Raw genomic sequence first — 25,226 nt, 5'->3', positions numbered from 1 at the left:
AGTCATTGTATAATATATGTGTACGTATACACGATGGACTGTTTCATTTATTTTATCATATAAATAATATCGCGAAGATCAGTATCCTTATCGTCACAATTTTATCATTTCACAATGATTTCCATCCCTAGAAAATCAGTTCACTCAAGCCTATTTTTAGTCTTTCAAACATACATTTCTGCTGACAACCCTAGTGGGGGTGAGTTACCCTTAGTGGGGGATCGAATCTAGAGGGGGAAGCCAGCCGTCAGGGCAACGCATGCCTTCTGATTCTGATATTTCAGTAGGCCGCGCGAGCTTATGCCGTGAATATGTTGTTGTAAAGTGGTTGTTCGTCTCTCTTTCTCTTTCCCTTTTTGTATCATCCGGTCTGTTTTCTTTTTTCTTATAATATTCCTGTGCGTGATATTCTGTCCATGATTGTGCGATATATTTGTTGCGAATATATATTGTCGATACGAATGTGTGTTCCAAGGTACGTATGAACATGTAAAATTGAAAATGTATATATGTATACTGTATGTATGTATATCGTGTATATTATCGTAAATGGAAGATGATTGTTTAACGCTGTAGGATATGAAATTCATGTACGTTTGAACATTTGACGAAAGGTTATGAATCGTAATTGACAAGAGAGAAATGCGATAGATCCCTACTCGCTGTAATTAATATCGTAGTGTGTGTTCGCTTGTCCGATTAGTTTAATACTGTAACAACAAATAATGACTTATTTAATGGAATGTAAATATCCAATAAGTACTAAAGTGATTACTATTCTTGTATAAAATCGTTAATGTTTAAATAATAATAATAATGAATAAGCCGAAGAAATTTATGAAGCACATATAACGAATTGATAAAGGTAATTTATCGTAGTGTTAACGTTCTGCGAGAGTTAGAACAAAGATTAGGACGTATTGGATAGATAAAAATTGACCGTAGAGAATAATGCAAACGATAAATCGATTCGTCGTTCAGTTTTCGCTATTTTGTTAAGAGAATCGAGATCGATTGATTTCATTTATCGTTTAAATCGTTTCTTCGTATACTCGCTTCAATGGAAATAAATAGGTGTATATATGGTTATGTCCCCGCGTACCATATATGTATAGATAAAGGCAGACACGTATATAGAGACTTATGCGAAACGTACGTACGCGTATATAATATATGGATACGGACAGGGTGTTTTTAGAAGCATTTAACCGTCAAAGTTGAGATTATAGCGAAGGTTGTAGATTGATTGATTCATGATAGTGCAATCTGACATACGGCAGTGATTTTTTTGAGTTATTGATTATCGAATAGCTGTGTAACAAACTAAACGTTTCTGGAATATTGCACGCCACCGTTGTTTCTCTGTTATCCTGTTTTTTTTTTTTCTTTTTTTTTGCCTCGCCTACATCTTTTACCTCCTTTTACCTACAATATACATTTCACGAAGCTTTCTATGCTGCAGTTATTTAAAAGGGAAAGAGAAAGTCCGTGTCTCCATTTTCTCCTTTTCTTTGCTTGTTCTTTTTGTCCTTTTAACCGCCATGAACGGGGAGAGACAATTTTTTCATGACATTTTCACTGCACGAAATGTCAAAAGATAAGGTTATATCGGAGACTCGAGACGCGAGTTTGATTAACATAACGAACGTGGCTTTTCACGAAAGTATTCAAACCCTTACCAGAGAAAACTTGTATCAGTATATCGTGTGTATTATATAAAGCTTTTTGAAATTTCGTTAACACTGTACTGTAACGAGACACGATTATCGTGATTATAATTGCGTACATAATTTGAAGAGAATCCGAAAATGTACATAAAAGTTACAAGACATTTATCGTAAGCGTACGCTTAATGGAAAAGTTAGTATACAATGTAGTAGGCTTAAACATATACAGTTGGCGTTAAATATCGTGACTTACTAACATAGCGAATAAAATCGACCGTTGAAATATTTCGACGATTTTTGCCAAGCGTATGCTTCGAATAAATATCTTATAATTGTTCTATTATTTTCAGACTGGTTTCAAAGTTTGTTAATATAATCACGACAGCCGTATCCCATTACACGGTGTTTATGAGATTTAAAGACATTTCGTATACGCGTATATACATAAAAATTTCCCAAGTAACGTTGAAACGCGAGTTCGATTTCGCGAGTCCCCGTGTTCTGTTATTTCTTTGAACGTAAAATCGCGTGTTTGATACGCGAGTGTCGGATAAAACGGCGCGATATATTATTATTCAAATTATCTTATATATTTATTTACGTATTACGGAAATGCTTAGTCGTTCATTTCGCGCGCGGAATCATGCACGAAACGTAATAAGGATTGTACACGGCATGCACATAAAGGGAATAAAATTGGAAGATACAGGTAGTAGTTGGTCCGATGGTATTATAAAATTTCCTTTCTGCTGGAAATCGTTTCTTAATGTTGGCGCTCGATGACACTTTAAATCATCGAAAGTATCGTGCTTTGGGCAATTTTAGATTTCGATGTCTCATATGACAGGAAGTAAACTAGGTTCCAATGAAAAAAAATGTATGATTTGAACATTGCATTTTTTGAAATATTCAATTTTTTCATTTTGTGCGTACTATAAAGTGAGTGGTAAATTTTAATGGAAGAGAATGGAACACGTTGAATAAAATATAGGAGATTCTAGTGGAAAAAGTATTTGCACGCTACACACTTTGAACATTGTATTTTGAAAAAATGTCAAGTCTTAATATTCTACGTGTTGTAAAGCGTGCTGCTACGTTTTAGCGAAAGAAAGGTGTGCGACAGGTCGAATAAAATACAAAAGTTCCAGCTTCTTAATGGCCAAATGGCTTAGACGTTGCATTTTCTGAAATTCTGAATTTTAATATTCCATGTGTCGTAAAGCGCGATGAAACTGAAATGAAACTGAAATGAAACTGAAATGAAAAAGGCAGGATATTTTGAACGTTGCGTGTGGCGAAACTTTACGTTTCAGCGAAGTATATTACGTTTTAACGAAAGACAAGATGTCTTTTCAATTTTATCGTTGGAATTTATCGAAGCATCTATTTTCAACTGTACTCACTTGCAAGCCAAGTATGTAAAATTTATTTTCGCCAAGACAATAGATGTACCGCGCGAATGTATTCTCACGTACGGTACTTTTGCTCAAATCAAAGTTCGGTAAGGGCAAAAAGCGATCAAAATAATTGAAACGCTACATAGGTTTCTGCGTTTTCGAACGCTTTCGCTACAAAGAAGCGATATATCAGATATCTACGAAACATGTATCGTTATTACGATTTACGTAGTATTAAATGCCTATTAATGTAATTATTAAAGGCGTTGTAATATAGAAATATCGATCGATAGACTTATTTGGAGAAAAGGGCTGTCCCAAAGGAGGCAGGTAAAAGAATTTACGCCTCGTTTTATTTCGAAGGAACGAGGAGAACGTTAGCTCGTCGAGTCTGCGGGGATGAAAGAAGAGTTTGGTTGGTATCTTGAATAGTTTCCGACGAAATGGCTCGTAACACTTTTACGCGACCTAGTTTATCTTCATATCGGTGAGATATTTGATGCATTGTAAATTCTATAATTCTATTTCTAATAATCGTCGTAATCATCGGTAGCTACGTTTCTAATTATTCTAATAATTAGCCGATTAGTTACTTCGTTAGTGATTTCGTCATGGATGAGAGCAACTTTGAAAACGTTTATTCGTTAACGATAGAAACGATGAAAATCTAACGTTTGACGATTAAGCGCGTTTTCTTCTCCTTTTTCTTCTTATTTTCTTTTTTTCCAATTCTTAATCAACGATACCGACATTGATCGTGTTGGATGGAAAAAGGTAGTATTCTAATTGATATTATTAACGAGTTATTGGCCGTCTAATGAACGCGATGTACGTGTAAATATACATATATAAAACTATACGAAACTATAAAATTTGAGAAAGTTTCTTCCTTTAATCGATTTAGTGAAATTTACGCGTTATATATTTGCGTTATTATAACGTGCAATGGTAATTTTTTCTGAAAAAGCTGAAAATAGAGGAATATATTTCGAAGAAAGATATATACGGTATTTCTTCTACGGATTCGAGTCATTTTCGTAGTATCATTGATACGTATCTATCGGTATTGCAGGATTAACAGGGATAACGATAAAAGAAAAAAGGGAGAAAAAAACAGAAAATAAAAAAGAAAGAAAGAAAGAAAGAAAGATAAGGGACATGGTAGTTCGGCGAATGAGTATTTCGTCGACGTAATGGTAAATTCGCTGGTTCGTCCTCCTTACAGAGAAATTACTACCTCGAAAGCTTCGAACGATTTTCATTTAATTTCTCGCATTTGCTTCGTAGCGTTGATTCTTTTAGCTTTAGAGAATTGTCGATACAGCGAATATCGTAAGGTAGAAACGATTAAAAACATCAGGAATCGTTTCATCCGGTTAAACACTGCGCGGACACGTTTCTCGATAGAAATCCAACATTCGTATAAACAATTTAAGCACGATTTGCCTCGATTCGACGCGTGCAACTACATTTGCCATTTAGAATTTGTACGTTGCGTACGTCGTGTTTACGAACAATTGGTCGGAAATTTCCGCCGTGTATCGTCGTGTCGGGTAACATTCGATACGGTTGAAACAGAAACTTGGGAGAAATTTAGGAGCGCGAGTGAACGACGATGAAGAATAAGGACGCGGATCGTACGGGAATCGAGTGTAAAATCGAGAGAAAAAGATGCTGCGAAGGGAACTGACTTTGTGGTAAAAGCGAACTCCGAATCGGTCTGGCGATCCGGTACAGTGACGATTGAAATGCGATAAGAAGGAGAAGCAACGGCATAGTCGAGCAATAGAGTAATATGCATATGCAAGCGTGGCGAAATGTCGGTCGAAGGAGGTTCCTAGAGAGGAAAAGTTGCGAACAAAGAAGAGATACGTCGCGGAGATGGTCGCCTGTTCAGTGACGAGGACGAGAAGCAGTCGTGAAACTTGAGGTGAGTCTTTAAAAACGATCCGATAGCTTTCAACTCGAAGATAGCAAGTAGACGCGTAAACAAAATTTGCGTGTTAACACGTTGACTGGCCATGGTGGTGGTGGTGGTGGTGGTGGTGGTGGTGGTGGGTGATCCACGCTAAATCTTAGAACGATTGAAATAAAGCGAATCTCTTGGAGCAAGAAATCGTCGACAAGGCGAACGTGACTTGGACAACATGATCGAAGAAAAGGCGCCCAAAAGCACGATACTTTGTTGAAAAATTAAAGGTTACGGCGTGATATATCTGGTTGCGGCAGTCAACGCGTTAAGCGACGAAGAAATCTTTTTAATCTCGAAATGGAAGAATCGCGGAAGCCGCGGATCTTGGAAATTTGTATTGGCGAATTTTTCGCCTTTCGTAACGCGATCTTGGAATTTCAAGATCTTTCACTTTCGAGATCGAAGAGTCTCGATCAGAGTTACTCGCGATTAGATGCTCCGCCTCGTGTAATCTCGAGATACAAGATACATCTTGCCCTTTGAATTATTTTCGCGACAACCCGAAGAAGCGAACCTCGAACGAACGAGAGAATCGTCGGTGTTTTCCGAGCTGCTTCGGACACCGCGACCGAACAACGGATTTAGAGATTTAAAGGAGGATCAAAACGGGCAGAGATTTAAAAGTTGAGCGACGGCGCAGCATCGTGATATTCGGACCGAGACCGAGACCGAGACCGAGACCGAGATCGAGACCGAGACCGAGACCGAGACCGAGACCCAGACCGAAATACGTGTTTCAGCGGAATAAACGTTAGCAAGGTCCGAGGGCGGAGAGCCTCGGTTCACCGAGGACGTGTTTCTCTTTGAAAGAAATTAGCAGCGATACGTTTCAGGGCTCTTGGCCTCCTCTCGAGTGCACTAGAGCGCCGAGTGCGGAACACGAGGTATTCGGTTCTCGGCGTCCTACCGCTGTCCTTATTAACGATATACACGCCAGCGCGAACTACGCCTTTGTCACGGTCGAACCTTCTAAATTACGCGTTCTAAGTAACGAAAGTTAAAGACCGCGATATTTTATCTCGTCGGCGAAAGAATTTTCGCACGGAGCGTCGTGACGTTTCGCGAGTCGATCGACGCGCAGCAAACGTCGATCGAACGACCTTGTTCGATTTTAACATCTTTCGATGGGCTTTGGTATTCGTATATTTTCCTTTTCCCTTGGTTTGTATCGTTATACATAGTTATATATAGTTGTACGTATAGTAGTCTGTGGAGCTTCGAAGCGTAGGAAGCGGAACGATCGGACGTTGTCCGATCGTTGAAAAATGAAATAAAATTTCACGTTCAAATTTGATGGAAAATGCGAAGCATTTAAATAGAGGATACGAACGAAGCGCAGCGATGAATTGGAGGTACGCGAGGTAGCGTGATATCAAAGGGCAATCGAGCTTGATTCGATCTTACAAAAATGTTAGTTCCTCGTACAAACGAAATCAATGGCTGTTGATATATTTACGTTACGGTAACTCGTGCTACGCGTACGGTCTAGCAGAATTGCCAGGAAATAATATACGATGGAAGATGTTTTGCCCTTGCAATTACCTTTGATCGTTGACTTTAATATCGACGCGGATAGGAAATTTCGATCGCGATAGCGTAGAGACGTTTCGTTGAAATTTTGTATCGTTTGTCGCGAAGGAGAAATACACGACGAATGTTAACGTATGGAAATAACGAGTGATACGGTGAGCGTTAAAGGTGTACAGGAAGGAAGTGCGTGCATGCCGCCTGGGAGTGCTCCATAAATATCGGAACCTGTCGATCGGTTATTATCAATTATCCACTCCAGCTCTTCCGACTTCAACCGACTACGGGAACGATTCCCCCCCTATCTTCACACCTTTTATCCGCAAACCGTTCGAGTTGTGTTTTGTAAAAAAGCAGCTCTATCTATATTTCGTTTATCGTTTCAACGAATCGTACCTATCGTACTACTAAGCGTTCGAGAAAATCTCCGATTTCTCGTGTGGGAACGTTGCCCGAGGTATAAACCGATTCGATCGAAGGGAAACCCCTTGTGGCGAAAGGTGGTCCGTTTTATAATTAATTCGCTCGATTATCTTACTCGACTTAGCTTAGCTCGAGTTCAACTCGCGGTACGTATTTATCGCGTATTTATTTCACGACCGTGCCGAGTTTGACAAACGCGAACGAACCAAGCTGTCTTGGAACGATTTCGTCGTTTAAAGCGAATTACTGGATTTCGCCGAGCTCCGTCTCTTCTCCGTCGATCGTTCGATCGTTCGATCGTTCGATCCCCCCAAACGGGTTTGAAATGTTTTCCGCCGAAGCAGGAACCATCGAACCATCGAACCATCGAACCATCGAACCATCGAACCATCGAACCACTGGGAATAAGTTTATCCGCAACTAGCGCGCGATTGGTTTCGAGCTTTCGAAATTTGGAAAAGTTTTCTAACGGCAAGGAATTTCGAAATTCCCGTGCAATTCGCCAACATGTACAAATCTATAAATAACGAGCTTTTTTCGAATCTCTTACGAATACCGTTGGTCGACGGATTTCTCGCGCGCTCCGATTATCTTTCACGATCGATCGCGTTATTTCGACCGTTGTTTTAATGGATGTGTTGAAAACGTTTATTTACGCGTTTGTTCGAGAGGGTAGGTGTTATCGGGCGTGGTAAGGATGAACTCGCGGCCGTGGGTAAGACGGAGATGACCACTAGATCCGTGCCTCGTCCTGAAGACGAAGACGAGGAGGACGAGGAAGAAGAGGAAGAAGAAGAAGACGAAGAAGAGGAGGAAGAGGAGGAGGAAGTGGACGAGGAGGCTCGTTCGAGTCTACGATATCACTGCCACTGATATCCTCTCTCTCGTCGCATCGATGCCGACCCCTGCGTCCATCGATAGAGGTAAATTTTCCTATCAATCGTCGTTTCAACTTTTTCGACAATTTCTCCCGAGGGAAGAAGAATTTTCGAATAAGCGAAACAAATCTTACAACTCGAAAACAAACGATGATCCGTCATCGTATGTTTATCAAGCGCTTGCTTCGTTTGCGTTTGCGCGGTGTTTAAATTTGCCACGATCTTTTTCCAACGTTTCGCGTCGAACGTTCTCGTTTTTCGTTCAAAAACGTTCGAGAATGATCGTACGTCGAACGTTAAGAGCAAATTAGATTCGACGACGTTCCACGAGTAAGATTTATTTCGACGAGTCCACCTTTTATTCTATATTTTTTCCACTTGCTTTTGCGCGTACCTCTATATTCTCCGACAACGTGACGCAATTTCTCGTTACACAGCTACCTCCTTCTACCGCGGTTCCTAGAACGCAATTTTTCACCACGTGTTACCAAAGTACGAGAGGACGAAGAAAGGTCCTTTGTTTGTTTCGCGTTATCGAGAGTAGCGCGTTACCAACGACTCGGGTTATCAGGTAAAAGGCAAAGGCTAGGATACGCCGTTAACGTTTCAAACTTTCTATCGAGTGGCGAAATTGTACGTTACGAGGTATAGGAAACGCGGCAAATGCTATAAAGGCCACGGACATTGCGCGCTACGACGTTGGAACATGACTGTTTGCCGTTCGAACGTAACGCTTCGCCTACGGATAGAAGGGATTCTTTTCGCGGGATAAAATCGGCCAAGCGAATCTTGACCTAATCGAATTGTTTACGCTCGAGGCCTTGACGCTCGCCAGACTACCGACGAAATTTCGGAAACGAGCCGTGGAATATACGCTCTCGTTACGAAACTTGTTTTCTCGCAACCTGGCTCGTTTTTCCGCGTCGCTTTCGTCGCTTCGACCGATCCAGAGACAACAACGATGCCATATCTGTAAGAACGAAACCGAACGAACGAAAACCGACCATAAACGACGAGGCATGTTTCGTCTAGTTCGGGCAACTTGAATTTCTTGAAATTCCGTCAGAAATGATCGTTGTCGCGTTATTTGTTCCAAGATACCTAACGGAGATCGGACGACCAAGAGAAAGTACAGACACGCCGTTTAATTCCTTTTTCTTTCTTCTTTCTTCTTTCCCTCCTCCCCTCTTTTTCAATATCGTCACAGTACATAGAGAAATAGATTGAAATAATTAATAAAGTAGAAATTTTGTCGAACGGCAGGTCACTGTTCGTATAATCACGTTAATCTTGTATAATTTGATCGTTGGTTTGAAACGAAATATCGAATTCGTTGATAAGTCTGTGGCATTGCGGGTTTGAACGAAAAACGCGATTAAAATAATAGTCGAACGAATCGAGCAGCGTTCGGCTGATCGAACTTGTACGGTTACATCGAGGTGAATCCGAGCCGAAGGCCGCGGTCTAAATTCGTCTCGTTGAATTTCAACTCCTATTCCTCTGATGGATTCTACGCGTGACCTTGGATCATCGACGTTACAAACGGTTGCCTATCTAAGGCATGTTTCTCTTCTACGAGCTCTTCGCGTAGCAACTTTTGCATATCCGTCGAATCGACCGATCGCTTCGATCGATTTCGCTTCCGATATGACGATTTACCGGGACCGAGTTGCACGAAATTTCGCCATAGTTTCCGACCACGCTTTCGAAAGTAACAACGAAACGCGGAAGAATTAAACGGGGGCTCGTTGAGCGTTGGCGAAGGAAGGAAATCGTATTTTCTGGACAATTTATTTCGAGCGTTTACCTCCGCGAAAACAAAATTCTCTAGGTACTCGGGACGTTTCGGGGCGGAAACTGCGAGAAAACAGCCGCGCGATACGTCCCGTGTTTTCCTTTTTACCCTTTTGTCCTCTTCTCTTTCTTCGGGTCCGGTTTAATCGGGCTCTTTGCTATCCTCCAGCAATCGTCCAGCGGTTTAAGATTCGCCGGGTCAACTTTCCACTCGAAATAATTCGTTTTCTTTCTCTTTCTCGTACAAATGGTTTAGCTATAACGCGACGCCGCGGTCTTAACGGCGAACCTTGAGCTACTTCGAAGCGGCACCGGGCTCGATTCGGGCTGGCTATCTCCTCTCGAGTAAGAAAAAATTCCAGGGAGCACCGAAACTCTTTCGCCAAAGGGCCGTAGTACGGGGTTTCGCCTTCGTCTCGCGTCACGCCGAACCTTATTTTTCTTCCTCTTGCCAATTCGATGTTGCTCGATGCCGTGATCGCTGGAACGGCGATTCGATTCGAAGTCTCCGCCGATTATGCCGTTCCCGTTGGTACAGCTATCGTACGTTTCCATCGTCCGATGCGGTTAATTAACCAGCCTTTACGAACCATCGGATTTCACCGAATTAAAAATACGGCGGACTTTGATCCGATGTTCGAAACGTTGTTCTCGAGCGATACAAAAGGTGCCCCCTCGATGATATCAAATTTTCGTCTAGACGCAAAATGCGCGTAGTTCGATCGCGGAACGAGTAGCGAGAAATTGAGATCGTTAAATGATATTAATTAGAGGCGTTGGCCGAATCGATGGACCGAGAATTCGGTTCAACGACGAACAAGGCTGATCGCAGCTGATTATTTTGACGAGCCCGGAGCACAATGGCTCTCGTAGCGAGCGAATGGACAAGTTTTTTAATAGGTCAAGCGTGAACTACTAATTACACCGGATTCCATCCTCTACGAGGCCCCTGCCTCTTTGCTAGATGCATCCATATCGAACGTATCGTAGAATCGTTTCCTCCTATATCGCTTGCAACGTGATTATCGACGAACGAGAAACACACTCCCACGCTTTTTAAAGCGTTTTCGCGTTTTCGAATTTTCGAAAGTCGATTGCCCGGTGGCTCTGTTAAGTTTCATACTTTTCGCAGAAGAGAACCTCTGTCTCTGGATCCGGTAAAGTTCGATCCAATTTGACAACGGTTGGAAAATTTTATTGGCGCGATCTGTCTTTCGAGTATCGTATTGCATTCGTTGTGGATTTTTTCGTTAACAAGGAAAACGTACGACTAATAGCTCTACGATTGTTCGATTGCATCGATCGTTCGAGGTACAACTCGGGGAGATTATCTTTTCGTCAAAATCATCCTTCAAATCGATTACCGCGTACGCGACGTTACGAAAGACCAAGTAACAGCTCGCGCAACGAGTGGAAAGCGAAAAAATCGGCGTTTTTACCGGTTGAAGCACGCGATCGATTCTTATAATGTTCGTTTAGGTGTGCGCGGTCCTCGGTCCGTTGATTAGTAATTTCTCTATCCTTATGGAAGCATCGCGCGTATCAGAGCTAATCCAAAATTAACGCTCGAGCTACGTCTAAATAGCCGATATATATACGCTTTCAACGAAAGATCGATGTACACTGCCGCTCCAAAGTATTTATACGGGCACCTTGATCGATTTACAGTAAGATAATCGTTACGGTATACGTACCTACCTGCGAATACCCATCGGACGAAACGTACGAAAGCTAAACGTCGCGTCTAATGCCAGCTGTCTCCTTCTCGAATCAACGTATATATCGAAAATGTATAAGAGAAAAATATTAATCGTATGCTCGAAACCTTATGGACGATCTACGTTAAAACCAAGTGTACGATTGGTCGAAGCGTTGATCCGTTTCAACCAACTAAATCGCATCGATAATTGATATAACCGATTATAATTAATATAAATAATTAACGTTATCGTATGTGTAGCTGGAGACTGGAAAGAGCCGAGGATACAACGTTCGACCGTTGTAATTGCCAAGCATTTTGTCGCGTATTAGCTTTAGAAAATATACGTTATCGCGTGGCGTGAGGATGAAATATCGTCGGTCCGTTGGTACGTGATTTTGAAACGACGTTACGTTGTCACTGTGAGAACGTCGATAAGCGGGCGCGCGTTGAAAAGGGGCGAGGCAGAAGGAAAAGGATTAGGAAGAAACGAAGGGGCGATCGTTCGATCGTGTTTGAAACGGTCGGGCGGGTGAAATACAAGAAGCGCAACGAGGCAGATGGTTAATTTCGATAAGGCGGTGAGCTTATTATCGACTGGGTGGAGAACGGAAGGCGGCCGATGTAAGCACGTATCGTAGCTTTTGTGGCTGGCAGAATGGATTCCATAATGAGATGCCGTGTAAACTGGGACATCTAATTATACTCGAGTGCACACCACTCCAGAAACGTTCGGTCGTCCCTGGAGCTCGAGCCTGGCTCCTGTCGAAACGATAACGAATATTCAAGGATCACCCGACGACCGAGCTTCGCGATACTCGACTCCCCGTGGCTTTAGTTTCGACGATCTCGCTACTCTTCCTTTCCAACAGAGGGACTCGCACGGTCGCGCGATCGTATCGGTAAATCGAAAGTCTCTACGGCGCCTCGTTTCGACCTAGGTGGTGCTTTTTTCCCCGCTTTCCTTTTACTCAGAGCATCGAGAAACAACGGAGACGCTACGATTCGGCATCTCTGCTCGATTTCGGCGACTCGAACGTCGAAGGACGATCGCGTTTCACGATACGAGAAAGTAGGTGAACTCGCGCTGCTCGATACGAAGACCTCGTAACTCTCTCCACGATATACGTATGGATGAGAATTGTCCGGTGTGGATGGTAGCGAGATGGAAATACCGGTATTACGAGTCAGTCTGAATACGAGCATCGCGTTACGTTAGCACGGGTAACAACGTTTTTCTATATTTTATCAGCGAGAACGAAATCCTGTCTGTAGAGGTAGATCTCGTTGAGTCGGGTTAACTGGAAAATTGGATTCTAGCGACCAAGTTTGCAAAAACGAGAAAAAAAAAAAAACAGATCGCACCGCGTCATCGTTTCGCGTATAGTTGTTGCGAAAGTTCGGCATCGAGTCTTTCGGAGTCGGTGGCAGGGAGAAGCTACCGATTCAACGAGTCGTCGGTTTCTCTCGAAATATCGCGCTATCGGTTATCGGGCGTTCGAAACGTAAAAAGAAAGAACCAGGTTGGAAGAGTAGCGATGAAAGCGACAGAGAGCGTAAACGATACCGATAAGGATGCGGTCACCGGAAGTACGATCAGTCCCGAGTATCAGCTTTTCGAGCGCACCATCCGTCTCTCTCTCTCTCTCTCTCTCTCAACCATAATGGCTCCTATTTTCTTCCGTCTCTGATTCGCTCGTTACTCTTCGCTATTTTATATCGATCCACGATCGTTCGGTTCCAAAGGTTCCTTCTTTTTCAAACGAAACGGATATTCGTAGTCGAAATTAATCTCTTTTTACCCCTAGAAGAAATTAGAAGAAACGTACAAAAGGGATATCACATATTCGGCTACCGATAAAGATCCGATATCTTTTATATTGCTACGTGATTGCACGAAACGCGTAAAAGCGCCGTTGGACATTCAGCGAGCCGGATCTACCAAGAAAATACAGGAATCCTGCTATCGATCATCTATACGTCATCGCCTGTCGAAGCGTAAACAAATTACCGCTAATGGATTAGAAACTTCGAAAAGAGTCAACGGTAGTGTTGCGCGTAAGTTTCTAAAGCAAGGCGCGAATAATCGTCGACACGCTGCGACGTCCAACTGATAGGTCGTCGTATCAACCAAGCAGCAGCGACAACGAGCGGCGGTCCATTAAGCGATTAGATCACGTATTTTCGTTGTAATCCGTTGTAATTCGCGGGCAATATCCACGAAGGCGAAACAAGACGATTTTCATAGTCAGCGGAGCGACCAGTCGACGTAATAAATAAAGACGTGGGTGGCGAAAGAGCGCGGCGAAATTTCTTCGCGGTTTTAACCGAAAATCGCAACGCCGCTTCTTTCTATTTGCTGCGAGGTGCACGGGGAGAACGTCGTACTATCGAAACGGCGACGAGAAAAGGCAGAAGCAACAGTGAGCCGGCCGTGAGCTTTGACCCGGTGACCCGTAGTGCGTGGGCTGGAAAGAGGGCATGGAGCAACGGGAGGGGTTCTTTCTCCTCTCGCAGCCTGCAATCGATACCTGGCTCCCCTGCCAGCTCAACCACCCCGACCACTTCTCCTCCGTCTACCCTCTCCACCCCGAGTTGAAATGCCTTCGACCGCCTACCTGCCCCATATCGATTCCCCTCCGACACGACCCCTTTTGTCCATCGCGCGGAAAAGCACGATTTCTTTCTCGATTGCTTTACGAATTGCTCGGTCTTTGCTACCGGTCGAGGGACGCGACGGTATCGTTACGTACATCGGTGTATAGAAACACCGGTCATAGCGGTCATACCGATTCTTATCCGAAACGATGCTAACGATCGACGTTACAGGGCTCAGGGCCGTACGTACCGTATACCGAATCGATGCGAAGGGTGAAACATCGATAGAACGAAGAATAAATGGTTTTTGCCATTCGCTGCCGATTCTCTCGGTAGTAGCGGAGAAGGAAGAACGATACCTTCGTAGATTCGGGTACAGGATTTATCTTTTTACGTTCGTCGCGATGTCGCCCGGTCTCGATCGCTGGTCGACATCTACGTCGATATCTACGCAAAGATGTTATCTACGTAGAATCTTATATCTTTCGAATCTACTCAATTTTCTTTTTTCTTTTCTTTCTTTTTTTTTTTTTTTCTTTTTAATATATCAACGAGAGTTTCGTAAACGATCGATTGAATCAATATGTGAATTACGCGCTCGTAAAACGTTACGTTCGAGCTAGTCGTAACAAATAATTTTAGAATTGTACCGACGTCGCAACGATCCGAGGTACGGCTTTTTGCTCGTACGCTCTTGAACGGGATCTAAACCCCTTCTGTTTCTCGTAAATCGGTCGAATATTTTGTTTCGACGGTCGAGACGCAAGTACGTATACCGTTGATTTTATAATTAAGACGGTAACTATATTCGTATCTACTACGTCTGGAACGGTCGTGTACCACCGATGCGGCTCGATTTCATAAATCGAGTTTGCCAGAGTCGTTGGACGTGTACGTGTTGCGTCGGTTATCATCAATTTGGTCGTTTCCGCTGGATAGACGCGAATTTCGTTCGTACGTACGTCCGCGTTTGGAAAATGGGATGCGTCGATGGTTGTTCCGAAGAAGCTACCCACCCCCACCTCTACTACCACGTACTACGTTCGCGGAGAAATATTATAACATGGAATACGTAGGTTCGACTTACGGGGTGGACGCTGTCTCGGTCTCGGTCTCGGTCTCGGTCTCGGCGATGAGATTCATCGATCGAAAGGATGGATTTATCCATCTCGGACGCTTGCTTGTTTGTCAGAGGATAAAGCTCCGTCCGACCGGACACTCGATTCCGATGATCGTAGTCCGTTTCGATTACGCGGCACGTTGCGTTCGTTCGTTTCCACCGATCAGCAGCGGGATACTACGCAGCCTTGGTAATATTTTACCGTGCGTATTTTACCGAGGTGCGACGATCGTTCGCTCCGGAGTATCGATAGGGTAAGAATGGCGGATAAAAATTTATCCGAGTCGAACGAACGGCATAGAGCGACGACAAATATTCGAAGTAAAGAGATGCTTTTTTTTTTTTTTTTACAGAAACGCAATGACGTTTGACGATTTTTCTTCTACGCTACTTTTCAACTTAACTATAGAGTAGGTTGTTCGGTCGTTGGACGTACAATGTGACGGCGATTAAGATAAGAGTATTTATACCGCGTGAAATCCAGCCAATTCGATAACTACGATTTGCGCTATTTTCCGCCAAACGGTAAAATACCGTGCTTGAAAAAGCGACGTGCAGTCGAAACGTGCACGGAAATAACGCGTGCTCGTATACGTGTTGCTTGTTTCGCGTATCGATAAACGTTACATTCCGCGTCGATTGAATTCGTCTTGACGTACTGACACGCTAACGCGAAAAATAGCGAAAGCCCGTTCGATAAACTCGATATTATCCCGAATTGCTTTTAAATTCTCCGAAATAAGCCTTTTAACTTTTTATCGCTCGATTCTTCTCTTTTCTTTCGGGAATTTTGTCGAAATTATCGGACGATCGAAAGCACGGAACTTTTAATTTATTCCAATCGGACGAAATGTCCCGCGAATTTCCCGTTAGTTTATGTGTAAATTGCGTAATGTCGGAAAGAAAGTAAGCGACGTAGCAGCGTCATAATGCGTGGTAATGCAAGTGCAAGTGCAAGTAACGCAGGCACTCTCGTTAAGTCGTCGAGCCAACGAACGTGCGAGTACTTGCGCTTTACACGCAGTCGTATAATTTTCCAGGCCCTTTGCGTTGCGTAACGACAAAAGTTCGGGTGAAAATAACAGGCATCGATCTCGCGATGAAAGATACCGTGTTGTACGTTTAACGAGACGAGTTCGAGTTCGAGTCGGAGTTTCTCTTCGAAGGAAAGGAAGAACACGATGAAAAGGGACTGAACGAATTCTTCGTCGCTGCCCAAGTTGCAGTCTAGTTTCCCTCTTTAGCTGCTCGCGATTCATTTTTTACGACAAGAAACGAGTTTCCTTGTAAGAAGGTAGCGATTTTCGTTAATTTTTCAGTAAAACTTTCCGTAAAGAGACGAAAGTAATTACGTCGAAGTAATAACGTTAAGCGACTTATTAATTTCAAAACGAAGCTCAACTCGATCAATTTTCTACCTTTTCTTCGAAGCGCGAGAATCGAATAGCGAATCGCTATTACGAACGAGCTTAATTTGGACGATCTGGACTCGATTCTTTCTTCTATCGTGGTAGAATACGCACGACGATCGTTTCGAGGAGACTCGGTTGTTATCGATGCCAACGGTAAATAGCTTTAAAGCTGTCGGAGGATTTCGTAAGGTAAGATCCTCGAGGGTTACCGCACACCAGCCACAGGTTGTCGTCCCCGTTCGCTTAAATCGACCTATTAACCCGCTTATTCGATGCTTCCTGAGCGAAACGTCGAAATTTCGGCCGAGTTCACCGCCGATTCCGTTTCTCTTCAACGTCCAAAGAACGCGTCTACTCGTTTCGTTTCGTTTCGTTTCGTTTCGTTTCTTTTCTCCGTTTCGACCGGCCGTGTTTTTCCTATCCGCAAACCGCAAACTTGGTCGGATTCTTTTCTCTTTCGCTTCTTTCCGGTTTCGGTTTGCTGCTTCTTTTCTCCCCTTGCGCGAGTAATTATTCGGTCCTGTAACGACCGATCGGAGAACGTGGGTTGGCGTACAATTTTTTATCAAAACAAACATTCTCGTATCGGACGATCGTAATAATAGCTGAAAGAACGCGATGAATTATGGATGGGAATAAATAACAAATTGTTCTTGAACGATTCCACGTTATCGAGTTATTTCTGGATTAAATCTTTACCAGATGTTTCATCTTTGTTTTCGCACGTTTATATAGCCTAGCCTGTGCGTGTTTCGTACACCGATGTCTGTGCGTGTCTGTGGAGTCGTTTTGGAAATCGGCCTCTCGCCTATAGGTCTCTGCGTGGAACGGCGAAACGTTATCAGTGACAGGACTTATCGAGACGCCGTAAGACAGGCTCCATCGATTCTCTCAGCTTGAAATCAATATCCAGAACCTTGGCGTGTGGTTCGAGTAGAACGCTGCTCTACGGCCGAGCCGAGTCGGACCACTCGCCGCTTTTACAGCGATGCTCTACAGCGAAATTGTCTATTCGTATTTCCAACACGCGCTTTCCATACGCCGCATCCTATTCAAACGATAAAGCGATAGAAGAGTTGGTATCGTCGTTGCGTTTAGAAACGATGCAAGAAACCGCGAACCATCGCCATTTTTAAACGTTCTTAACGTTATTCGTAACGAAGGGAATCGATCGTAAAGCAAGTAACGCGATTTCACGGCCGAAAACTTTCGTAGGATACAAAACCTGGTGAAAAAGATGTCGCGTTCTCCGTTTTCTATCGTCGTTTCGCCAGCCTTTCTCGCTCTAAAGCGTTCTCCGTTCTTTGTTCTCTGTTCTCTGTTCTCGAGGTAGCGAGGCTCTCGATCGAGTGCCACTCTATACGACACCCCTCGAAAGTTCCGCGTTATCGATTATCACTGGAATTCGATAGCCGCGACTTTTTCCAACCAGTACCACATGGTCACGATGCTTTTGCTTCGAATCGACAACCAGCCACGTCCAGTAGATAGAAAATTTATTTTCCGTCGTTGTTACGAGGAATGCCGTCGAACTCGATGGTTCGTCACCGTTTTATAACGATTAATTCTCTCCTGTAAAAAATGTCTTTTACGAAAAAAAAAAAAAAACTGTCTCCTACGTACGTATCGTAGATATTTGATTAATAACGAAAAATTATTTTCCAGTCGGCTGTTGTTGACTCGTCGTATCTTTAGCGTCGCATCTGCCATACATTTAACGGCGAATACGATTCGCAATATAGACGAAGATCAAAGGAAAAAGACGGAAGCGCGTTTTTGTTGAATTTATCGTTTCGACGTCGTTTCGATGCCTAAAAAAAAAGTACTTTGATAGAAAGTAGCTGAAAGTGGAAGAAACCCGTTAGTTCCAGTGAAAAGCATAGATCGCCGATAATTTGACAGTGAAAAATAACTTTTCGAAATATCGGTCGATGATCAAAGTCGATCGCGTCCTATCGCAGTTGCAGTTTTCTACCGGACGTGTGCGACTCGATTCGAACAATATACGGCAGATATTTCTAAAAATATTGCGCAGAACGATGCGACTTTCGTTGGGCAAAAACGTAGCGAGAAACGTTCTGAAACTTACAGTCGATCCGCTCTTTTTACCGGGATTTATTTTCAAGCGAGCGTGTCCATACATCTCGTATAACTATGTTCGCGCGACCATTCGTACGCGGTCGGAACTGTGTCAAAGGGTCGCGGTACTTTTCCTTTTCGCCGCACGAATCCGACTTTATGACAAGACGCGTCTTAGTCTTACGTATTTTCGTGACAAACGACGTAATCGTCGAAAGGATTCCGTTCGTACGTTTACCGTTTTTTTAATTTAATCGTTTTCGTTTAAAGATAAACCTTTTGCCAAATTATTCCCCGTACGATAGAATTCGATAAGAATTTGATAATTCGTAATTCGGCGTTCTCAAGACAGAAAGAAGGTACATTTTTGAATAAGACGACGACGTCGTAGAAATTCAGTCCTCGAGCACCGAAAATCTATGTAAATTAAAAGAGCGAATTAATCGTTTCAGGTCAATTTGCGAAAGCTTTCTACGCCGCGATAAAACAAGGTATTGATTCCACGCGGTGTACATCTGTTTGGTTAAATATAAAAGTAACGCAGAGGAAAAAGTCGGCTAATGTCCGTTGCGAAGAAAATTCTTGGAGAACGTTCAACTTTGAATCGTGGGATTCCTGTCAGGCGTATCGTTGATCGATCGCGCTCTTAAATTCGTAGGCTATTCTACGTATAAACGCGCAAATCGAACGTACGAGATCGAAGAATCGCGTCACGGAGGCCTCGACGAGCAAAGAAAATATTTAATAAGAATCGAGAGTCGTACGTGTGTGTGTGTGTGTGTGCAGATATGGGGAGTGTCGTAGGCAGCAACGTGAACGCGAGCAACGCGACGACGAGGAGGATGGACTCGACGACGTTCCTGCCGGAAGCGACGTCGACCCTCAGCGAGCGGGAGCAACTGAAAATCGAATTTTACAAAACTTACGACGTTATGACCGGGGTCAGAATCGCAGCGACTCTCGGTGGTTTTTTCGGTCTTATGATCCTTCTGCTTGTTTATAAAAGCAGGTGAGTTCTTTTTCTCTCCTCTGTTACCCATCTTCCCTTTTTTTACCGCGTTATTTTATATACCAAGACTAATTTTACAGTTCGAACTCACTCGGGGCAAGTTGTTCGAGTTTCGGCACGGAATATCGTATAAATTTGCGAAAATTGCCGTCATTTTATCAGCTTTTTACGGATGTTTAAATATCTACGAAGCTCGATCGGAGTTGCGCTTTCCAATATATCGTATATACAGAGAATAGGTCGCAAAATTTTCGAAAACGTTCAGCCCGATTTTCAGGCAAGTCAGTTGGTCGCGCTTTCGACTCGTTTCAATGCGTTTTAACGCGTTTTAACGCGTTTTAACGCGTTTTAACGCGTTTTAACGTCGGATTTTTTGATCGAACGTTTCTAAAAATATTTCTAGCAATTTCGAAGAAAAGAAACGCCGTGTTCCGATGGGGATCAAACACGATCGGGATCGAATACGATTTTTGCTTCTCGAGGTAGAGGATGAAAGTACGCGAGCAAAGTTGTGTTTTTATATAGACAGAAAGGGTGTAAATGAGAGAAGAAGGGTAAAAGGAGGGTATGTGGGATAGGTGTAAATCGAGCAAGCAGTTGGAGGATCCAAGACTGACCGCAGCTGCAGCCGCAGCGGTAGCCGAAGCAGAAGCCGAAGAAAGAGCCCTCGCAGCCGCTCTCGAAGCCATTTCCAGATTACCACCTAGACCGGATCACGGCCCTAGAAGATCTCTTTGTGTCGAGGTCGGTCTACCCGTTCGTCGAATTAAACCGATCTTTATCGATATTTGTAATCGTAACGATCGTAGCGTAATCCGGCGATTATAAGCTCGTCGTAATTCCGTATAATCCGAGATTACGCTGAATTATAGGTGTAATTATACTTTTTAATCATATCGAATCGAATATTTTTTGCATTCCACGATAAGTCAGAAGATAGATGGTTTTTTATGCCAGCGAGTCTGTCACGCTTTGCTTCTGATCGCGAGAATATACTTCGATATAACGTAAAAACGCTCGATTACATATGTCCGATTTTTAAGATACAAAATTTCTCAAGTCACGGGATAATCGGCGATTTATTCGGCAATTTATTTATTATTAATAGAAGATTTCGAATATATATATATATATATATGGTAGAATATATCGCGAAAGAAAGAACGACGATAATACGATGACGACGGTTATTACGGTTAAAGGTGTCGCAATCTCATTTGCCAAAAATCGGGCCGCGTTTTGCGTCGGTTGGCGGTGGCTACGAGGCTCTGTTGACACCACCAACGAAGCAGCCGAATTTGCCGCTTCCCGAGGAACAAAGAAGATGCAGTTCGGTGACGTGTAGCAGCACCGGGAGTAGTTACCTCGAGAGAAGGGGGTCCGCGATGCCGGTACCATGTTTGCCGCTTCACCCTACGCTTTCCACGAAATACGCTGCCCACGACGAACCCTGGGATCTCTATTATCCCATCGACATTCAGGTAATCGCTAGCCTCCAGTAACAAACGTTCGTTCGAATCTTAACGTTTCGTCCGCTGACGCAACATTTCCACTTTGATTCGCAGCGTGAAATCATTTGAAATCATTTCTTCGATTCCAACGTAGAGTACACGACGTAGAGTACACGATACGATGATAAAATCGTAAGTTGTTTGATTGTTTGTTCGTAGGTAATTCAACCGACCCCGGAGCTTTCCCCGTGCACGAGCGAAGCAGGTCTTTACGCGAACGAGGCGATGATCACGGCGACTAGAGCGGGCAAAAGAGCACCGTTGGCTTCCATGGGCAGTGTCGATCCTCCGGAACCAGACTCAAGGTTGTTAACGTAGAAACTTGTATAAATAATTTCGAAAATATCGTTGTAACGCGTCGGACGAACGAATAATATTTTGCCACGCTTTTTCCGGCTTTTTGTTTACGAAAATATTTTTACACGCGCGATTCCTTGTACGTAACGCACGCGTACGTAACAACGTATTCTCGCATTTTGTTCGCTGTACGAACAAAATGAACCATACGAAACGATTTTTTATCATCTTCTACATTACTTACTACCATTACTACCATTACTACCATTACTACCATTACTACTATTATACTCTCGTAGTATCGAATTTTTCTAGTCGTACGTAAATTTAACGACACTTGGATCCGTTTAATCGGTGTGTCACCTTGTTTTCTTCCTCGACGATTTCATCCTCTCCATTCCCTTTGTAATCGATCCGAATCTTAACGCTTGTTCCATTTGTACGTTCGTAGCTTGAATAATTCGAGGTCGCTCGGTTCCGACTCGGTCTTCCTAAGAGACGACGAGCAAGAAGAGTGTCTCGACACGGAGGATGAAGTATCTGGGTTCTCGACCGACTCCGAAGCACCCGGGCCAAGTTGTCGACGGTTTCTTCGGGTACCCTCGAAAAAGAAGAAAACGGTCGAGAAATGGGATGGTTGCTCTGGATGTGTCCCTAGACGGCGGCCTGAAGGCAAACCTTGTCAAGCTTGTCGTAGTATTAGCGCAGCCGTTGAAACTTCTAGGTATACCTAGTCGAACGATTGTTCCTTCGTTGCTTCTAAGCGTCGGTGACTCTGCGTCTTTACCACTGCCCTCTTAACCGAACCAAACTAAAATTAACAAATTTTAACGCTATATACCAAGACGAATATGCCTTCTATATAGCGGTATACGGTGTTCGAACCGATTACGGTTACGATTACGGTTACGGTTACGGTTACGGTTACGGTTACGGTTACGGTTTAATTGGGTCAGTTCTCTACCTATTTGATCGCATGGTTACGCGGAATCGAGGAAATTCCGCGCGCGTTAACGTCGAAAATCAATTTTTCCATGATAAGACGACAAACTCGAGACGACGGGCTCGAGAAACAGCCCGTCGACGTTCTTATTCTTCAAAACTTTTGTCGTTGTTTCATCATTTCTACTACCGCTTCTATATCGTTATTTGTAAATACAAGATATACCTTTTGTATCGTCGTCTTTCGCAAATTTGAAATTATTTATCCACTTTCCATCGCTCTTTTCTGATCGGCTTCCGATTTTCGCGTTTACTTCAAACTTATTTACATGGAATGACTTTGGGAAAAGCTGTCGTTACGAATATATCAACAGGTCTCAGGCCGTCTCTACGAGCACCAGCAGCCAAAGTAGCCCCGGTTCTCCGCCGTGTTCTCCAGCCATCGAGCTCAGGCATAGACCACCGCCGGCGCCGTTACCAACCAGTCCACCGGCCTGGTCGCAAGAAACTCTCTTTTAGTTCTCTAAAGATTCGCCAGAACGTTTTCGCAAACGGTCAGTAATCGCACAAAGGTATCCCTTCGGTGGGAAATAGAGGATGAAGAAAACGAAGAACGGACAGTGACTTCCGATCGAGTGACTTTGTTCGAGTTGGAATTCTTCGTTGGAATCGGTCGAATGGAACTAGAAAAGGGGTTATTTAAACAGATAGAGAAAACGGCGTATCGTTGTACGCCGAACGAAATATCTAGGAAGAATCTAAGACTCGAAGGGAATGGACGTATAGAAGTAGGAAAAGCAAGAACACGAACGGACCATGTTCGAGAGAAAAAAAATTACTTGGGAGAAAAAAACGTTAGGCTGTAAAAAGCAGGAAGATCGTAATACGAGGAAGAAGAGTACGAGAATTATAAACAGTTACGGAGAAAGAGGAGTACGGACGAGTCTGAGAAAATGTAATTAGGCGTAGAAAATAATAGGAAAAAAATATAAATATCGAAACTTTATCGAAGCACGTAGTTTTTGTTTGAGACAAAAACGAACAAAGATCCGGGTTTTATGGAAGAAAGAGAAAAAGCGAGGAACAGAGTTAACGAAATAAAAGTTAAAGGAGAATACCAAGAGGCACTTGTATAGTAAGGTTTAAGCTTAACGTACGAATAAAGAAACAGAAGCAAATACTAACAGACTAATTAATCGTTAAACGAACTGTTGTAAAAAGAGGGGAATGCGTAGCGTACTATAGATATATATTGTAAATAACAAACGAAGGAAACGAAGAAAACGAAGGAAAGAACTGGAATTCGTTCTCTTCGTATTCGAGAAAAAGAAATAAAGAGAAAAGAAAAAGAAGGAGAGCGAAGAATCGTGTTTGTATCGCGTTAGAGAGAAAAAATCAAAACTTTTAAAAGGACGTTGTTGACTAAATAGTTGTGCGTGGAAAAAAACGTGAAAAGTACTTCTCGTCGATCATTTTTTGTTTTATTTTTTAATACTTGTCTATAGATATGTACGTGCGATATGCGCGATTAAAAATAAAAGTATAAGAGTTAGATTAATCGAAAGGTTGAAGGGGAAAACGACGATCGATATATCTTTTCCTTTAAATCGAATAATTACGTTACTCTCGTTGTGGTTTCGTTATTTTGTGCTAATCAAATGCGAAAAATCGTGCCGCCAAACCAGCCCCGTTCGTTTCGATCGAAATTAAAAGTGCCCGGGCACTTTCGAAACTTCTTTCCAACTTTCGTTCGTTTGTTAATGCCTTCTTTTCTCATACTTGATCGTGCTTAATCGATTAATTAACGACGCTTTGATGACTGCCAGTTCAGAAGCAGAAATCCTTCGTGTATGTATGTGCGTCTGTGACTTGTGACGAGTATGAGCGCGGTATGAATGCACGGAATGCACGGAATGCACGCGATCGTGTCTAGAAAACTAGAAAAACCAGAGAGCCAAGTATTAACAATGTTGTAAATTTTTCCATCGATCGGGACGCGTTTATAATCTTTTATCTTTGCCTTTAGATGCAAATACGACATTTTATGTTTCGCTTTCTTCTTTCTTTTTTCTTTTTCTTCTTTTTTTTTTTTTTTTTTTTTTTTCAAGAATCGTTATTTTATCGTTGTTCGTCAAGCTGCTTGATTTTGTCGTGTCGAGCATTGTTCGACCGTTTGTTTATTTATTAATTATTTGTTGGCGTTACTTTATCGTTTTATACTATATTATGTATTGGCAGTTTGATACTAACGATCGATGTTGTTGTTCTTATTCGTAAGTTTTATCGAGAATCTTAGAATTTTAGACGATAAAGGAACGATATAAACGCGAACCCGACTACATGTTTACGTAATTACGTTACAACGCGAAACTTGTGTTGGTGCCTTTCCGCCGGGTCTTCTTCCATTATCATTTAGATAGTACTGTCGCGCAGACGATAATCTCGATGAATCAAAAGGGGTAACGTAATTAATAATTAACGATTTGAATCGATAAATAGTTATAGTGATGACAATCGTAATCGTAATTGTGATTATCCTTGTCAGTCTGATTATAACGAGGAAAGAATGCTGTAATTAAGGTAAGAAGCCAAGAAGAGGAGAAAAAAGAAGAAAAGAGGAAAAAAAAGCAGAAAACAATCATAACGATAGCGTTCCACGATTACGCGACGAAAGAGTAAATAAGAGATAAAAGCAATAGAGAAATTGTAAAAACTAGAAGAGAAAACGAGGGAAGGGAAGGTGTCGAATGTCAACGAGAACAATAAGGGACGATAACGCGAGGAAAGAAGAAAGAGGAAAGAGGAAAGAGGAAAGAGGAAAGAGGGTGATTATGATTATGATGAAAATCATGATCACGAGAGGGGAAAAAAAAGTTCTATCGTCTTTCGTAACGTTTTAAA

At 42.7% G+C, this 25,226-nt stretch overlaps 1 protein-coding gene across 9 annotated transcripts; it reads left to right on the top strand.

The window, feature by feature from the left end:
* Window positions 1-273: 273 nt before the first annotated feature.
* On the top strand, window positions 274-25,038 carry LOC126871856 (uncharacterized). Of its 9 annotated transcripts, none has more exons than XM_050631140.1 (9): window positions 274-475; window positions 4,662-4,994; window positions 7,663-7,909; window positions 19,353-19,575; window positions 20,154-20,319; window positions 20,778-21,056; window positions 21,246-21,391; window positions 21,835-22,107; window positions 22,700-25,038. In XM_050631140.1, the coding sequence occupies exons 3-9, from the start codon at window positions 7,882-7,884 to the stop codon at window positions 22,842-22,844; spliced, it is 1,260 nt and encodes a 419-aa protein (XP_050487097.1). In that variant the 5' UTR covers window positions 274-475; window positions 4,662-4,994; window positions 7,663-7,881; the 3' UTR covers window positions 22,845-25,038. The 9 variants fall into 9 exon arrangements, with proteins under 9 accessions (XP_050487097.1, XP_050487095.1, XP_050487096.1 ...); XM_050631138.1 differs by having other exon boundaries at window positions 4,643-4,994; XM_050631139.1 differs by having other exon boundaries at window positions 4,547-4,994.
* The last annotated feature ends 188 nt before the right edge of the window (window positions 25,039-25,226 follow it).

The sequence above is a fragment of the Bombus huntii genome, chromosome 12, assembly GCF_024542735.1.
Source record: "Bombus huntii isolate Logan2020A chromosome 12, iyBomHunt1.1, whole genome shotgun sequence".
NCBI lineage: Eukaryota > Metazoa > Arthropoda > Insecta > Hymenoptera > Apidae > Bombus > Bombus huntii.
Note: the sequence above shows the minus strand (reverse complement) of the source record. Positions and strands in the feature narration are given on the sequence as shown.

What these genes read in the sequence shown, in the direction of transcription:
- LOC126871856 (XM_050631141.1), top strand. Translation starts at nt 7,882, where the DNA reads ATGCCGACCCCTGCGTCCATCGATAGAG. An exon ending in GAAGATCTCTTTGTGTCGAG is followed by an intron (nt 20,320 to 20,777) that starts GTCGGTCTACCC and finishes TTACGGTTAAAG; the next exon opens with GTGTCGCAATCTCATTTGCC. An exon ending in CCTCCGGAACCAGACTCAAG is followed by an intron (nt 21,392 to 21,834) that starts GTTGTTAACGTA and finishes GTACGTTCGTAG; the next exon opens with CTTGAATAATTCGAGGTCGC.